The 18,429-nt window shown below is 48.3% G+C and overlaps 1 protein-coding gene across 1 annotated transcript; it reads right to left on the minus strand.

Moving 5' to 3' along the window:
* Positions 1-376: 376 nt before the first annotated feature.
* On the minus strand, positions 377-17,916 carry SPSB2 (splA/ryanodine receptor domain and SOCS box containing 2). The gene is made up of 3 exons (XM_078650410.1): positions 17,788-17,916; positions 13,934-14,680; positions 377-946 (listed from the first exon to the last, which is right to left on the minus strand). The coding sequence occupies exons 2-3, from the start codon at positions 14,580-14,582 to the stop codon at positions 819-821; spliced, it is 777 nt and encodes a 258-aa protein (XP_078506536.1). The 5' UTR covers positions 14,583-14,680; positions 17,788-17,916; the 3' UTR covers positions 377-818.
* Between the last annotated feature and the right edge of the window lie 513 nt (positions 17,917-18,429).

Raw genomic sequence — 18,429 nt, forward strand, 5'->3', positions numbered from 1 at the left:
AGCAGTGCAGCACTGCATGCCTGGTGACATTGGGTCATCTGACAAACTTACTGGAATAAGGTCAACACAAACAGCTCTCATCCTCAAAAGATCTTTCTCTCCCCACAAGACCCAGTGGGTGTTTTGTTAATCTTACACTTTGGTTCCATCGCCACAATTTCTTCTTGCGTAATATGTGGCTCCAGTTTTACGAAAGCAGATTTCTGGGCTGGTCTGCCACCCTGGCATTTTCCTGTCAAGCTGCAGGCTAGATAGCTGGCTTTTAGTGCATGATGGACTGGCATGACCCATCCAGGCCCCATCACCCCATTCTACTTGTGAGGTCATGCAGTGTGGGGCGGATTGGCCAGGGTTGATTTGGCGTCCAGACCTGCACTAGTTGTCCTTCTTTTATTTCATCAAAGAAAACATAGCATTTCTCTTGGTTAAAAGTGACATCTCCCTCCCTAATGTGAGTCAGTGGCACATTCCTTCACCTGGGCAGTGAATGGCCCCATCTTTTTGAAAATCCTTCTTTCTCTTTCAGCAAGTAGGAAAAAGCCTGTTCTCACTCTCCAGTGTTGTTCTTTGCAATGTGAGCCACTGAGTGATTTCTCTCTCTTCTTGGCAGGTCGAATCCCACTTCCCACTGGGTTCAAAAGCAGCATTTCTCATAGCAATAAAGAAAATTGGATTTTTTTTTTGTCCTTGCCTATCCAATATTGTCCATTAGCACCCACAATCAGTCAAAAGGAGATTCCGGCATCACAGACTTTGTCCCCAGCATGGATGTCACCCCATTGAGTGGCAAATAAGGAGGAACCGCAGAGAGGGCACTGTCACCGGAACTCCAGGTACCTCTTCAGTGAGTTGGGCAGAGGGAGACTCTGGACCTGATGAAGGCCACTGTTCCCCAGGGCTTGGTGGATCGCCTTCCTGCAGAGCTGCATCAGAGGCCGGGGTTCACCTGAAGAGAGAGAAGCAAAGGGAAAGGTTAAAAGCGGGAAACATCCTTTATAACTAAACTTTCACAACGCGGTACCATTTCCACGCAGGTTTTACAACGCAAGTCATTACAACGACTTGCGCTGGAGGGCGCTGTAGGATAGGGAATAGTTTATTTTACTATCCAACACCTTCCCTACTATCCACGGGGACTGGAGTTGGAATAGTAAATTAAATTATTCACTATCCAGCGCCCCCCAACGCAAGTCGTTGTAACGACTTGCATTGTAAAACCTGCCTGGTAACGGTACGCGTTGTACCGTCATACATCCTTAAAAGCAGCATAGACAATAAATATTGTGAGGTCTCTGTGGACCACCTACCGAATGCCTGTCACTTGCTAGAGAATGAGGTCTAAGGGCCTGGTATACAGGATGGTGGATCCTCTGATTTGAAGAGGGACTGCTGGATACTCAGGGCCAGATGTAGGAAGCCCAATACCGGTCGGTAACGGCCGAAATTACAGAATTTCGGCCGTTACCGACCGGTATTATGCTATTGAGATGTAGGTGGCTACATTTCAGATTCGGTAAATTGCCGAATCGGTAATTTAAGGAATCGATAAATTACCGATTCCTTAAAATACCGAAACGGTAAATTACCGAATCTGAAATGTAGGGAACACTTAAATGAGTGCATTGCACAGTTAAGGATTTGGTATTTACCACCAAATAAAAGTTGGTGGTAAATATCGAAAACCTTTGAAAAAGCAAATTTGTGCTTTTTCAAAGGTGCCATGTGGCAGACATACATGTCCTTGGGGCATGTAAGTGTGCCACGTGGGCACCCATGCACTATTCAGGGGTGCAACAGGGTGTCAATGTGACACCCTGCCACCCTTGAGAATGTTACCCCTATTACCGATTCGGTAATAAGGAATGGCTTCTCATTCATTCCTATGAGCTTCCAAGCCCTTAGGAATGAATGGGGATTACCGAATGGGTAAATACCGAGTCGGTATTTACCGAATTTTACCGATTCGGGAAAATTTACCGAATGATTACCTACATACTATTTACCTATTCTTAAATACTGAATCGGTAAAATTCTGTATTTAAGAATCGGTAAATAGTATTTACCTACATCTGGCCCTCAGTTGGATAATTCTCCTCCACTACTAGGGAAATTATTCAATATTGAGGATGCAATATCACCACTGGTAGTACTGTGGAGCGTGTCACATCAGTGGTAGTATCTTGGAAGTAATTCTACTAGTGGTAGTGTAGTACTGTGGAGGTAATTCCACCAGCGGTAGTAACATGGAGGTAATTCCACCAGCCAAGGGCGTAGCCAGCAAAATAAAATACCCCCACTTTGATCCATACCTAGAATGCCATTGGGTGAGCGAATCAAGTAAGCCCTTCCCGCTCTAGATGAGGTTACTTATTAATGCCTTGCGTGCATCTTTAAGCCTTTCATATATACATCCATCTCTTCATCTTTTCATACTTCCATCCATCCATTCATTATTAGTTTTCCATCCATCCTTCCACTCACACTTCCAAACATTCATACATCCTTTTTATCCATCCATTTATCTTCATCCATCCACCAATTCACTCTCCTTTTATCCATCCAGCAATCCATCCTTCCACAAATCCATCCAGGCGACCTCTCCTCCATTCACCCATTCATCCAAACTTTCATCATTACAGCCACTTTCTTCCTCTTACTCATGCAAATATTGTTTTATCCTTACATCCATCATTCCATTCGCCCTTGCATCCACCCTTTCATCCTTTTACCCTTCTTTCTCGTTAGTTTCTTCCTTATTTTCATATACCCTTCAATTTACTCTTCCTTCCAGCCCTCTCTTCCCCTCTCTCTCCCTCCCTTTTCCTCTTCATTTCTTTGTTATTAACTTTCATTTCTTGACCTCTGTTGTCATTGTCTCGTATTTTTGAATTTTGAAGAGCTTTTGTCTGCAGAGCTGCAGACAAGAAAGGCTCCTAAATAACTCACTCTCTCTCACGGTTCCTGTCTACTCCATGCCTGCCTCTCACAGTACCTCGGGGCATATTACCAACAAGTAGCGATAATTATCGCTAAATAGGCTTAGTGACGATTTTTTTATCGCTGCCTATCGCTGGATATGTTAGCGGAGAAAACATGCTATTAGCAACGTTTTTCTCCATTGTGCTCAAATATCCAGCGATAGCGGCGAAATGCGTGAATATCGCTGAGAATACAGCGATATTCACGCATTAGCGACGAAATGCTCTTAGCCATGTTATCCACCTCCCATTGGATAACATGGCTAAGAACTGGTCTGAGCAGGCGTTAGTTTTTGCCGATAGCGGGAATATTTCCATCACTACGCCTGCCTTGCTAATAGGCGATAGCGACGTTAGCGACTGCTTTCAGTCGCTAACAGGTTGGGTACGCCCACTTTGCATGTCATTAGCGATAAATATCGCTGACATGGAAAGCGGGCCCCAAACTACTCGCTATCGCCTAAAAGCTGTCGCTAACATTAGTTAGCGACAGCTTGCTAATAGAGCGATAGAATTATCGCCACCCTTGGTAATATGCCCCCTCATTTCTACCGCATGCCCTGTCTCTCACAGGGGTCAGTGTTGATGGCACACCCTGTCTCTCTCAGAGTCTCTCAATGTGTTCTGCACTGCCTGTCTCTCGTGCTGGCTCATGCCTAGTGCACTGCCTGTCTCTCACAGTGGTTTAATGTCTTCTGCACTGCCTGCATCTCAGAGCATGTGCCTGTTCAGAAGGACCCTCAGCTATCATCTTTCTTTTTTATAACTGATAGGGTTTAGAGGGGGTTCTAGGACCTAATGTCAGCACACATGCTCCCCTAGGCTGTCAGTAGGTTCAGAAACCCTCTTCCCGTCTTCTGTTTTCACTTATAAACCCGCTAGCCAATCACAGCACTTCAAAGTGCATTTGAACTTGATTGGTCAACATCTGCTGCATCGAGCAGTCTTAGCCTCTACGAAGCGCGCGCTCCACCTCTCCGGATGGCTGCTTCAGACAGGAGCCAATCATTGTTTGCGCTGCTCTTTAACACTGCACACTGTGCAGCTTAGGTTAGGTCTGTAGCGACGGCGGGAAAGTTTCCCTAAGGAGTGCTATGTAAATCCCTTTATTGAAGGTGAATCTTTAGGTTGAGCCAAGCGACAGCGCGCATATGCGATGCTCGCTCTGCGTAGCATGCAGTAGTTGAGTATGCTGTGGAAGCCCTGCCCACTCTCCTCCCATATTTTTCAATGGCTGGTGTCATTGGCCTTGGTAAATGCTGGCTTCCGATTCATTATTAGGCTTGTTTGTCCCTCCTTGTTACCGCCTTGTTGCCATTTGTTACCGCCCATATGGACTGGACCTTTTACTTGACATGTTACATGGACTGCTTTATCTAGTGAGTGGACACTAATTTTGTTATTGACACTGATGGGGACAAAGGCGACTGATTTATTTTGTTGTATTTGCATGTTGAGCGCGGCACCCGCTTCAGGGAGATCGCGCTCAGTTTATTTTGTTATTTTTTTTTTAATACTGAGCGCGGCACCTGCTTCAGGGACACTGTGCTCGGTTTCATTATTTTTTTATTAACTTTTGTAATGAGCGCGGCGCCCGCTTCAGGGACTCCGTGCTTTTTTTTTTTTACTTTAATGAGCACGGCGCCCGCTTCACAGACACTGCGCTCTGCAAAGCAATAGGTGTCGCTTTTGCTATTGTAAATAACAATGCCTTAAAAGTCATTGCCATTTCCTATGCCAATAGCTCAAAAACTCGTAGTTGCGAGACCTATAGCATTGTAAATGCATGTTTTGGCTTGGTCATCAGTTCGCAGGCGGGACAGTCACGAGTGACTTCTTCCAGTCCTAAACACTAACAGTCCGACCCACGCCTGGACCACAGATCTTAAATGTGGTCCAGGGGTTGGTCTTCCAACTCCAGTCCTGGGTTCTAATCCCAGCTCCGGCTGTGAAAAACTGTGTGACTTTTCAGTTTGGACTGGTTTACTGGTTCATATAAGGGGATACAAGTGGCTGTCCCTGTCCTTGGGAGCACACTGTGACTGTGAATTGTTTCTGATTTGGGGAGTACAAATATTGTCTTGTGCGCAAGAAAGCTTTGCCACTTTTCTATTTTTCTGGCTTTGGCACATCATTTACTGTCCTGTTACCTATCATTGTAAATCTGTGTTAAACTGCGCGCTCGCTGTAAATACAAAGTTGTGAATCCCATATTGATTACATAATCCTGCATCATCTGCCAACACCCCAAAACAATGTACTCTGCTCTGCTGCCTCCCAGCTAGGCCTGTGTTACAGGAATACTTATTCCTACACCCTGCTGAGGGAGTGATGCAAGCCTGTAATCCCACATTACGTATTGTACGCACTTTATAGCGCGCAGGGCATACACAATAGTTTCTTGCTGCTAGAAACTGCCAGGTGTTACCAGTCCACATAGGACACAATTTATGCTACTGAAAAAGCCAATCCTTCAGCTTCCAGCTGAACAGAAGAGGGTTGTTATTGTTTTTGGAATGTGTTCCTTGACCAAAGGAAGTTACAGAGCCAGTGACTGTTTGTAAGAAATGTGGTTAATTAATAGTCCTAGGACACAAGTGCTCATTAGAGGTGAGTCTTCAGGTGTGTGGAATGCCTGGACTGCCTTGGGCAGTGTCCTCGAGCTGCTAGGGAGGGACCGCCCATCTTATGAGTAAGGGAGGAGCACACTTGGCCTACTTGCCCGGGCCACCAATAGGAGGACTCGACCTGGCTGTTCGGGGTGGACTGTTCTCATTCGGAGAAGGGTCAGTACAGATTTGCATAAGGCGGCCTCTGTTTAGAGTGGCACAGTAGGCGAGTATGATGTGTTGGGATGCTACCCAAAGATGTTCCTCAAAGTCTTGTCATGCAATGTGTTGAGATAGCACTCACACGAAACTACTTTTGCTATGAGGACCAACTATATTTACAAACAACAGGGACATCGATAGACGCAACTATGGCGCCGAGCCTAGCTTGTATCTACGTAGGCCAATTTGAAGAACATGTGGTGGAACATCCTACAAACCCGTTCCAGAGGCATCTTCGCCTCTGGAAGAGGTATATAGATGACATTCTCTGCATCTGGAAAGGCAGCGAGGTTGATCTTTTGGCATTCCTAAACTGGCTGAACACGCAGGATGTGAGCCTTAGGTTCACTTGGTCTTACAGCAATAACAAGGCCGTGTACCTAGACCTAGACATCGATGTGGTAGATGGCTGCCTTCAGACTAGTGTCCACCAGAAACCCACTGATCTCAATTCCCTCTTGCGGTATGATTCATACCACCCTAGAGCCTTAAGGGACAACTTGCCGGTGGGGCAGTTCCAGAGGTATCGCAGGAACTGTTCCTCCACTGAGGGATACATTGAGCAATCACAACAGTTGGAAAAGAAATTACAGGAAAGACACTATCCCAATAAGATCATCAGAAATGCCGGAAAAAGGGCATTAAATACGCCTAGGAGTGCACTTTTAGAAAGAAACACCAAGGAAAAACAGGAATGTGTGCCAGTAGTCATGACATTCGACCCCTTTAGTACAAAAATATGCCAATCCATACGAAAACACTGGGGACTACTATCTAATCCCAATTTTGATATGCCACCCCCGAAATTTGCGTTTAAACGATCTTGCAATCTCAGGGACAAATTGGTCCATACCGGGGGTCGGCCTGTACGTGACAACAGGGATAGTACCCTTCCAAAAGGCCATTTCCCGTGTGGCCAGTGCTCGGTCTGCTCAATAACAAAAAAGACCGCCAGTGTCACACTAGCCTCAGGACGCAATTGGTTCCTCTCACGATTCAGCAATTGCAATACCACAAATGTGGTTTATAGACTGTAGTGTGTGTGTGGCTTATATTATATAGGCCTCACAACCAGAAAGATAAAAACGAGAATCCAAGAACATTTGAGCACCATAAGAGTAGGTAAATTAACAACCAAACTAGTACAACACTGCCACAGTACTAAACACGACTTTACATGGGTAGTGCTTGAGACAATGAAATGATTCAATGCTGAGAAAACCTTGTTCTCGAAGGAAGCCCGCTGGATTTTTAATGAGAAAACTGACCAAGTGGGGCTGAACGACTGTATCGAATGGAATAAAGTGAACTAACCATTCTCCCGTTCATTAATAAACATGCTAGGAGCAATGGCTTTATGGACACTGTGTTAGTTCAGCTATATCCAGAATCGTTACTGATGATCATATGAGTAGCTTATGAACATGCAGATAATTGATATTAAAACACTTGAAAATATAAGCAGACTATATCTATGAAGAGGAAATTTCTGAATAATTAAAAAGGTCTTTTTCTCCATATACAGGGTACTGAATAAGAGGGGTGTCATATCAAATACCATCCTGTTCCCTACGGTGCTGATTATGAATAATGGAATCCACATAACCATAACTGTAATCTCAAAGGTTTCGATAAAGTTACGGGCTTGTCTCCCCTGAGTTCTTTAATACAAATAAAAAACTATACAGAACTTCCCGATACTATTCCCAAAGGAAGATGGCGTTTTTCGTCATTGGAAATTAGCAATTGGCTATTTGTGTATCCCAATTCAAGATGGCGGATACGATCTCGCGAGACTACGCGAGGAGTAGCGTTAGTTGCCAGATAAATGAAGGAAGTGAGGAGACCACCACGCAGAGGGAGACAACACGCTCCGTGTTGCCTGGGCGGTAAGGAGGGGGACCCCCCGGTAATAAGGAATCGATTTGAAAAACTGGGATCATAGTTATGTAATATGCTGAGAGAGACGCTGTGAATAACTTTAATATTGACACAACAAGAAACGTGTCGACAAAGGATTGCAAGTTGGTTCGGTTTTAAATGAATAACATGCCGGGTGATTGGACTGGCGGGGACGCCGGGGCTAATGCTTGCAAAGAGTAGCGTGTAATTAGGACACACGAATATAATAGCTTACTCGTGGTTCTTTTATCCACAGATACAAGCAAGGATAGGAACACTTAAGCCCACGCAAAGGGTTTCACAAAAGGAAACCTGTTTAGGAACCTCGCAGCTGGTAGGCTACAGGATGGCTCGTTGAGGGTAAATATGCCAATAAGAGTGTAACTCGAGTCTTATGAAATTGCATAGAGACCCACTCTTAAAGTTAGAACTATAATAACACTCTGTATCTATGTGTTCCCTTTATTTTATCTTTTGTTGACAGTTTTTTAGATTGATGTGTCCAACACATTGTGCAGTGGCAAACAAAACTTGGCCCTGATGAATCTGCATAAAGTCTTGAAGCAGAGAAACATGTTGGCATCCAACAGTGGTATGCATAAATAGCAACCTACACTGTTTTTTACTTTGAGTGGGTTCACTGAGCAAAAGAATAAAGTTGTTGCGCATTGAGTGAATCCGACCAATTTTAACTCATTTTCTCCACAGTGTGAGGTGTGATATATTCCTGCACTTCACATTTTGCACCTTTCTTGTTACTTTACTCTCTTTCGTTGGACACTTTTTCTGTTAAGAGCGCAATGACTGCCAATGATGATAACAATAGACTCAACTGGTGAGTACCTATCAGTGGTCCGCCTGGTGGTACGTCCGTGAGGTGTCATTACGCTAGCTTCACCTTTTTTCACTTTGAGGACTGTATGATTGGGACTGCAACAGTAGAGAATGCGTAGTTTATGATCCCATCATATATTGAAAAACTGTCAACAAAAGTGTGAGAGTAGGTTTTTAAGAATTATACATATGAATACTACGAAATAGAGTACAAGGAGTGGTATGTAGAAGACTATAAACCTCTGAACAGAACTACATTGAGGAGATACGACACATTAGGATCTCCGTAGTCTTAGGACCCTGGTCTTTTTGTGGATTGATGCTACCCAAATTGACTGCCAGTGCGATGGACTGTTTGGAAGAATCCCGCCCATCACTTTTTTTTTTTTGCAGAGTTTTATATAGCGCGAACTAGACCCGAACCGAATCGGGTATCAGAGCGCTTTACATAGCACCAGTTATGTTACATGAGGACACACATTCATTTTTATTAGGCACAGGGAGATTAAGTGATTTGCCCAGAATCACAGGAGATTTTGGCGTTGTTACCGAGACTCAAACCCAGATCCCCAGGTTAGGGTGCCCTATAAAAAAGGAGCATCAAAAGTTCGACTGTGCTGATGAATGTGGTGGACACTAAGAGTTCCATCTCAATTCTTCTGTATCCCTTCCTTTTGATGTGACCTGCTATAGATTTATCATTCTTTTTTTTATAAGAGTTTTATATAGCGCAAACTTGACCGGAATCGGGTATCAGAGCGCTTTACATAGCACCAGTTACGTTACATGAGGAGACACATTCATTTTTGTTAGGCACGGGGAGATTAAATGATTTGGCCAGAATCACAGGATGTTCAGCGTCATAGCAGAGACTCAAACCCAGTTCCCCAGATTCGAGGTCGACCACCCTAGCCGTTAGGCCAACTTCTCTCGCTTTCTTATTGAAAATTTCTGCCAATAATGGCCGACATTTACTGGTATCCTTCATACCTTTTCTATTTACTTTTACAGTTGCAAATACGGGATGGAAATTGTGTATGTACTGGTTGTCATATAATGATGTACCTGTATGCGAACAGTTCGGTGCTTTCCTTTAAGTTTTTTAATGTTATTAATTTTTTAGGAGTTTTATAAAGTGCAAACTTAACCCGAAGGCATTAGAGTGTTTTACAGTTCGCACAGCAACATTACAAGGTACCTGATACATAAATACAAAATACAGGGTACAAAAATACAATAGATGGTGACGTGGATGGGGGAAAGAGTTTGGAGGTATTGGTGGGTGGCTAATACAGGGGTAGGAGGCGTAAATGAACAGTTTCGTCCAGAGGTAGCGATGTTCAAGCTCATTGGGTTTTGGGGAGTTGGTGGGGAGAGATGTGTATCCAAGTACACTGATTGTTTTAGGAGGTAGGGGTTAGGACTTTGGTGAGGAGTAGAAGTTTGAGGTTTTCCCTGTAGTGTAGGAAAAATTGAGTGGTGCATAGATGTTGTCGCAGCAGGGCGTTCCAAATTCTAGGTGCATTCCCAGAGAACGAATGGGTGTGTGATTTTCCTTTCTTAAATTAGGAGTAGAGAGTTTGAGCTTCGCAAAAGTTGTTTTTGGGCCAGCTTTTGATAGTTTGTTTGCGAGGTACACAGGTTTTTCAGTGTAGAGAGCTTTATAGGTTATGCAGGCTGTTCTGAATATACTTCCTGCTTCGACTGGTAGCCGGTTGAGGTATTTTGAGTGTGGAAGTGATGTGTTCATAGCGGCTCGCCCCAGAGAGTTGACATTTATATGTTTATGCTGTATACTCTGTGCATAATTTATTTGACATTTCAATAAAAAGATTTAAACCCACAGGGGCAGATTTGCAATAACTGGCGCATACCTGCATATCAGCAGGGATGCGCCAGTTATTTTGCGTCACGGTAGACACCTCTTGCGCCACCATGGATGCGCCGCATTTACAATGCGGCCCCCGTGGAGCAAGAATAGACAGATGTGTGACGCATCTGATGCCATAAAGGTGACGCAGTGCTGGAGTTGTGTCGCAAGCGCAAGGCAACTCCAGCACTGCTCTAGGGCGCCCGATACTAGCTGTGCTGCGTCACTCCTTACGCCTGCTTCAAGCAGGCGTAAGGTTTTGATGCAGCGGGGTCGGAAAAGTGACTGAGTGAAATCTTGTAGATTTCACTAACCCACTTTTCCGAGGCGTTCCAGCACCGGAACGCCCCCCCCCCCTGACGCAGGTTTCATGTGGCGCAGGGCTTTACAACGTGATGCATCTCTCTAGATGCGTCACGTTGTAAATACTCCGCAGCTTGGCGCTGGATTTGCGCCGCCACATCACAAAAGTGAAGCAATAGCTGCACAAAAGTGGCGTATGAGGCTTGTAAATCTGCCCTTACGTACTCAATCTCTTTTGCAAAAACCAAGAGGTGGCACAATGTACCGGATGATCGGCTTGGTCCACCTTTCTAGAGGGCTTTTTTAATTAATGGGTGTTGATTCAATTTTAGTAAGCCGCTCAAGCGTCCCCTAATTAACCACTAGTGTTTTACTTCGAGGAGCAGTGTGTATGTTAAAGTGCTGTGTGAAAGCCAATGGAATCCTATTTATATTTTGGATTTGTTCATGTTTTGGGTTTATGAAGATCTTCAATGGTGACATTTCTCAGGACTTCTATGGGTACAGGCGCCAAGAAAGAAAAACAAACTGCCTCATGGGTGTAGGGAGACATGTCGGTGCTGTGGCCCTGGTTTATTGATGTTTGAGTGGCGCTCACAAGAACTATAGTGGTATTTCACGACGCAAAGTGCAGCACTGACCAACTCCAGTGCTACTGTTTGTGTAGGGCTACGATTGGACCATTGCCCAGCACAAAACTGCTTTGTGCTATAAAGGCCGACTCTGCTAATTCATGCAAAGAGGGCGTGTCTGGAGTCGACCTGCGTAGGTGTTGGCGCAAGTCCAGATCACCAATAATATCCAGACCTGGGGGCAGATTTACAAGCCCCTTGCGCCTCTTTAACGCCGCCGTTGCGTCACTTTTATGACGCAGCGGCAGCGCAAAAGATGTGCCATGGTGCGGGGTATTTACAACGTGATGCATCTGGGAGATGCATCACGTTGTAAAGCCCTGCGCCAGAAGTAGGCGTTCCTGCGCAGGGGGTGGGCGTTCCGGCGCAGGATCGCCTCCTAAAAGTAGCTGAGTGAAATCTACAAGATTTCACTCAGTCACTTTTGGGGCCCATGCTGCGTCAAAACCCTGAACCTGCTTGAAGCAGGCGTAAGGATTGACACAGCATTGTACAGATAGGCCCCCCCAGAGCATTGCTGGGGCTGCGGCGTGCTTGCGACGCAACTCCAGCAATGCGCCGCCTTTAGGGCACAGATGCGTCACGCATCTGTGCCGTTTTTGCCCCATGGTGCGCCGCATTGTAAATGCGGAGCATACATGGTGGCAGAGCCGCGGCGCACAATAACTGTCGCATCCCTGCTGATATGCAGGAATGGGCCAGTTATTGTAAATCTGCCCCTTGGTGTGCATCAAAACCTTATTCTGAGTGAAGTGAACTTCAAATGAGCGGGCAAGTAGTTATTCATGTGCAATACCTATGCGTTACAAGTGGACAAAGGGGAAAGCAGACATCTAACATGGCTTCCCTTCTGCAGATTTGTTTGCAAGAGAAATTGTACCAGATTGTCCTTTGTTCTACACCACTGGCTGTTGTGCAATGGTGCATAGAACTAAAAAGTATTTCTTACGCAAGTGACACATAAGATCAGCGGCAGACAACTCTGTAAACTTGGGGGTGTTCAGTTTTCTATCACTCGTGTTGCTCTATTTCATGTGTGTCATGGATAGCATCTTTGGCCTTTTTTCTCTTATTTTTTGTCATTGTTGGAGACTGCAGCAGGAGTCAACTTGGGTTTCTAATTTCTGAAGACTCCGCCGTTTGTCCTTTCTCCTGGACTGTCCTCTGGTGGACTGACCTATTGGTACTTATGTTACTGCTGCTCTGCCCTCCCCTGCTTTGCCATCCTTTCAGTCTCTTACCCACCAACGCAGCTCTTCTGTGACCTTTTTATTCTCATCTATTAGACAGCAAATGTGTTGTCTGTTGTGGGACATATTGTTATCTTACAGTGGGCATAGAGCCGCCCCTCCTCCAATTGCTTACCATTTGTTGTTGTCAATGTCACTCATTTGCTTGCTTCTTATTCATCAGGTGAGTAGCCTTTCCTTCCTCATGTAGTGTTTGTTCCTCTCTTGGAGCAAGGACACATTACTGTGTCCTTCCACTGTGTGCTTTTTTAGGAGCTACTTTTTTACTTTTTGTTTAAGCTCTCTGATAGTGCATGTGTTTTCCACCTGTCTCTCTTGTGTGCTTCTCTCAGCCCCCTCCATCACACACAGTGTTCCTCTCTCTCATGCAGGTGCATCTCCCCTTCCATCTGATTTGCCTTTCTCAACCATGTGCTTTCTCCCAGCCTACTCCACGCCGACGTCTTTTGCCGGTTGGATATCCCAAACACGCCCTTCGTGTTGCTTCCCTCACCTACAGCCACCAGTTTTACTCCGATACCAGCCACAACCCTGTGTTCCTTCCACCACCCCACCACACCTCTTGCTTCCTTGCTCCCCCAACACTGCCTTTAAAAAACAAATAATAATAATACTAGATCCAACTCAGATCAAAAACTAAAATGAAAAAAGTGGCTGTGTCTAATGCTTTTTTTGTTTGTTTTATATCCATTTGGGTACAGTATCAGGGAGGCTGTTCTACATGGCTGATACCATCTGCAAAGGCAACAGATCCCAAAAGTGAGACACTTTAGTTTTGTCAATGCTTGTTTTATCCTTTTTTCCTATTCCCAAAGTATTGTATTGCAATTGTATTGTAATTGCATTTGTAAAGCGCTTACTACCCCTGACGAGGCGTCGAAGCGCTTTTTCAGCGGGTAGCACGCTACTCCGGGACCCATAAAGGATTAGTGTTGAATTAGTATAGTGAAACATGCAAGTACATTTTAAGTGGTGGATATGTTAGTCAGTAATTTGGATTCAGAACAATAGAAGATGAAAGATATAGCGATTCTAACTCCTGATGGGGTGTTGAAGCTCTTAAAGTAACATTTTTCTACTGCCAACCTTAAAATATTCATATAAATCAAAAGCATTTTAATTTAAATTCCTCTGGAAACAAGATTTCAATGTCAGAGGTCTCTCATTACAACTTCAGTGTTCCTGTTGCACCTCTACTGGTTCCACACTTCCCACCCACTTTGCGCACTTTTCTAGTAAAGTGCATGGACCCCATCCTGCTGCATAGCCCTCTCCTGCCACAACAGCATCCTGGCACCACTCTGCCCCTCACCATGTGTTCTCATGCCCTTACCTTTCTGGTATCCGATGTAGCGGATGAACACCTCGCAGTGGCCCCAGACCGCGCTCACTGCTGGGTACAGCGTCTTTCCCTTTAAGCCATGAAAGGCTGTGCCCAGGTACTCCCCGTTCACCATAAACCCCAGTCTTCCATCCTCCATGTCCAGGACCACCACCACCTTATCTGGCAGCTTCTCGAGGGCATTGCATGCCCGTGCCACAGGGTAGGGCTCTCCTGGCCTTCCATTGGCATTGTGGCACAGCTCCTTCCGGCTCAGGTTCCAGCCCCAGGATTCGGCATTGTCCCCAAGAAGGCTTGTGTAGCCTTCCGCCTGCAGCGGGGCACCGCTGGTGGCCACACCGACCATGGCATGCGTACCCCGCTGGCCAGCGGGCCATTGGATCTCCCAAGCATGCAGACCATGAGAATAACCACGCCGGCCACGCACGACATCCGAGAACTGTGCCCGAGGCTTACGCCATATCGACAGGCCCTCGTCTTTGACCACCATGTTCAGCGAGCAGTCTTGCGTGTTCCAGCCGTTCTCCAGCTGCTCCCGGAGGCTGGGAGGCTCCTTCGATAGCAGCTCCACCAGCCCATCTGGGGGGTTTGGATCAACGATAGGGGGTGTCAGTGGCATGACAGACACTTGTAGGCCCATGATGGCAAAAACAGTCTCAGTGGCAGCACCCAGGGTGTCTTTGCATGGCCTTCTTCAGGCAGCTGTGGTGCCACAAAGGCTTCCTCTTCAAGCAGCACCTAGAACAGAAAGAGGCAGTGAGAAGCTGAGGCACAGTAGACATGCAATCCACAGAGAGCCATCTGGAAAAAAAGAGCCTAGAGAGCTTTCACCAGCCACCCACACATGAAATAAGGGTAAAAGAATGCCTTGGATCACTGCACATGTCAGGCAGTGGTTAATTTGTGCCTTTGGCATCACCTGCACCTTTTTTATGGGGCTGGGACTGTTTGCCACCTCCTGCACTGACCCAGTCTAAGTAGTAGAGGAAACAGTGGTTTAGTCCTTCTTTTGTTTTCAACTGGCATAGACATAAAAGACATACTACACAATGATCTTTCACTTCTCTGGAGTGGCGGCGCTCATTTTACTCCCATGAGCCACAACAGGAAATAAAAGTAGGACTATTTCTCTCTCTCAGTCTCTCTTTACGCCGGCCAGGAGGGGGCAGCTGGCAGAGGGGGTCTGAAGCTCCGGGGGGCATTGGTGCCCCAACTGCAGATTGAGCCCTTCCTCCTCTGCCACTCAGGAAACTTTTAGGGGGACGGTTCTTATGTGTTTACAAACTGTGCCCTGATGTCAGGGATGGCCTTACAGTCTGGCACACCCAGCCGAGGGTGAGGGGAGGTTATGGGGCAACAACATCCTTTCATGGAAAGAAACCAAATAACGTCTGCTTGTTTGCCAGAGTCTGTCTGTCTGTCTGTCCTTAGAATAAAATGTGGGCAGGCTGCAGCCTCAAAAACAACTTTTAGAGCGCGGTCCCTGAGCACATATAATTCACTGCTTGAATTAATAAAAAGGTAATGGTTTTCTGTGATATCTCACATTCCTAACAACAACAAAAATAATTACATTTTTCAATGTAATTCATTTTCAATAAAAATCAAAGAGGAAATGTTGTTTACTCCATGATAGTGAAAAGTGAAGCTGCCGATGAGCTAACCAAGGTGGACCGGAGGCTGGGTTCTATTTGTGTTCTAAGTTGTGCGTGGGGTGCTGCAGGGGCCCTTAAAATCTTTTTTAATACTATATTGATGTTTATGCTATTTTTTTGTAAACTGTCTTTAAATTTGTGGTCCTCAGTTGAGTACCAAAGCAAATAAAAAACTTTGACTTGACTTGACTTTGGGTAGAGCAGGGGCCCTGTCTCTTGAGGGTGCTGCAGGGGCCCTGGGCCCTGCCTCCTGAGGGTAGAGCAGGGGCCCTGTCTCTTGAGGGTGCTGCAGGGGCCCTGTGTCCCGAGGGTAGTGCAGGGGCTCTGTCTCCTGAGGGCAGTGCAGGGGCCCTGTGTCCTGAGGGCAGTTCAGGGGCCCTGTCTCCTGAGGTTAGTGCAGGGGCCTGTGTCCCGAGGGTAGTGCAGGGGCCCTGTGTCCTGAGGGTAGTGCAGGGGCCCTGTGTCCCGAGGGTAGTGCAGGGGCCCTGTGTCCTGAGGGCAGTGCAGGGGCCCTGTCCCCCTGAGGGTAGTTCAGGGGCCCTGTGTCTTGAGGGTAGTGCAGGGACCCTGCGTCCTGAGGGTAGTGCAGACAGCTTGGTTGCGTGGGGTGCTGCAGGGGCCCTGCCTCCTGAGGGTAATACAGGGGCCCTGTGCCCTGAGTGCAGTGCAGGGGCCCTGTGTCCTGAGGGTGGTGCAGGGGCCCTGCGTCCTGAGGGTAGTGCAGGGGCCCTGTGTCCCGAGGGCAGTGCAGGGGCGCTGTGTCCTAAGGGCAGTGCAGGGGCCCTGTGTCCTGAGGGCAGTTCAGGAGCCCTGTCTCCTGAGGGTAGTGCAGGGGCTCTGTGTCCTGAGGGTGGTGCATGGGCCCTGCGTCCTGAGGGTAGTGCAGGGGCCTGCGTCCTAAGGGTAGTGCAGGGCCCCTGTGTCCCGAGGGCAGTGCAGGGGCCCTGTGTCCTGAGGGTAGTGCAGGGGCCCGGTGTCCTGAGGGTAGTGCAGGGGCCCTGTGTCCTGAGGGTAGTGCAGGGGTCCTGTCCCCTGAGGGTAGTGCAGGGGCCCTGCGTCCTGAGGGTAGTGCAGGGGCCCTGTGTCCTGAGGGTAATGCAGGGGCCCTGCCTCCTGAGGGTAATGCAGGGGCCCTGTGTCCTGAGGGTAGTGCAGGGGCCCTGTGTCCCGAGGGTAGTGCAGGGGCCCTGTGTCCTGAGGGTAGTGCAGGGGCCCGGTGTCCTGAGGGTAGTGCATGGGCCCTGTGTCCTGAGGGTAGTGCAGGGGCCCTGCGTCCTGAGGGTAGTGCAGGGGCCCTGCGTCCTGAGGGTAGTGCAGGGGCCCTGTGTCCTGAAGGTGGTGCAGGGGCCCTGTGTCCTGAGGTAGTGCAGGGGCCCTGCGTCCTGAGGGTAGTGCAGGGGCCCTCTGTCCTGAGGGTAGTGCAGGAGCCCTGTGTCCTGAGGGTAGTGCAGGGGCCCGGTGTCCTGAGGGTAGTGCAGGGGCCCTGTGTCCTGAGGGTAGCGCAGGGGCCCTGTCCCCTGAGGGTAGTACAGGGGCCCTGCGTCCTGAGGCTAGTGCAGGGGCCCTGTCTCCTGAGGGTAGTGCAGGGGCCCTGTCTCCTGAGGGTAGTGCAGGGGCCCTGCGTCCTGAGGGTAGTGCAGGGGGCCTGTGTCCTGAGGGCAGTGCAGGGGCCCTGTGTCCCGAGGGTTGTGCAGGGGCCCTGTCTCCTGAGGGTAGTGCAGGGACCCTCTCTCCTGAGGGTAGTGCAGGGGCCCTCTCTCCTGAGGGCAGCGCAGGGGCCCTGTGTCCTGAGGGTAGTGCAGGGGCCCTGTGTCCTGAGGGTAGTGCAGGGGCCCTCTCTCCTGAGGGTAGTGCAGGGGGCCTGTGTCCTGAGGGTAGTGCAGGGGCCCTGTGTCCTGAGGGTAGTGCAGGGGCCCTGTGTCCTGAGGGTAGTGCAGGGGCCCTGTCTCCTGAGGGTAGTGCAGGGGCCCTGTCTCCCGAGGGTAGTGCAGGGGCCCTGTGTCCTGAGGGCAGCGCAGGGGCCCTGTCTCCTGAGGGTAGTGCAGGGGCCTGTGTCCTGAGGGCAGTGCAGGGGTCCTGAGGGCAGTGCCCTGGGTGTGTTGTGTTGTCTTTGAAGATAGTGCTCCTGGCTGAGAGGCCTGCACAGGGGTGCCAGCCGTGCTACTGTGGGGGGATACCCGCTCTGCTCACCTGCGTTCCTTGTTGGAGGGGGTCCCCCCTGCCTGGCTGCCTTGGAGGGGCTCCGAGTCCTTCCCCCTCTCTGGAGTCGGTGGCACCTGCTCTCTGTGCCGAGTGGCTCGCCGCACCCGTGACCCGCTTGCGTGTTACCTGTCTGGGCCGGTGTGTATATACCTGCCCCCGCCCAGGCCCGCCTCCAGGGCTGGGGAACCGGTTCCACGTGTTTGCCACGCCTGCCAGCTGCGCGGCACCTCCGGGAACGCCCGGCCCCGCCGGCCACCGGGTTCATGCGCCTGCTGCGGAGATGACCGAGGAGCCCATGGCTGACGGGCACTGGTGGCATGCCTGGCTTGCCAAGGGTACCACCGGCATCCCCCCTCCCCAAGTCAGAGATTGCGAAATCGCCCGCCCACTCTCAGAGAAGAGCGCGAATTTAGAGATGTTTTTATGTATTTATTTATTTTATGCGTTTTTATATGTGTAGAGTTTCTCTGTTTATAAGAGGGGATATATTTCAGGACTCCCAGTTATTTTGGTGATTTGACTTCACTGGTTCGAATGCTGACAGACCGACACCGTCCATCATTCTTCCAAGGTCGATAACAAGGGCAGCTTGAAGTTGAGCACTGGTAAAGTTCGCCTAGGACAAAGTTT

The sequence above is a fragment of the Lissotriton helveticus genome, chromosome 7 (genome assembly GCF_964261635.1).
Source record: "Lissotriton helveticus chromosome 7, aLisHel1.1, whole genome shotgun sequence".
Classification (NCBI taxonomy): Eukaryota; Metazoa; Chordata; class Amphibia; order Caudata; family Salamandridae; genus Lissotriton; species Lissotriton helveticus.

What these genes read in the sequence shown, in the direction of transcription:
- SPSB2 (XM_078650410.1), bottom strand. Translation starts at nt 14,582, where the DNA reads ATGGGCCTACAAGTGTCTGTCATGCCACTGACACCCCCTATCGTTGAT. An exon ending in CTACATCGGATACCAGAAAG is followed by an intron (nt 947 to 13,933) that starts GTAAGGGCATGA and finishes CTCTCTCTTCAG; the next exon opens with GTGAACCCCGGCCTCTGATG.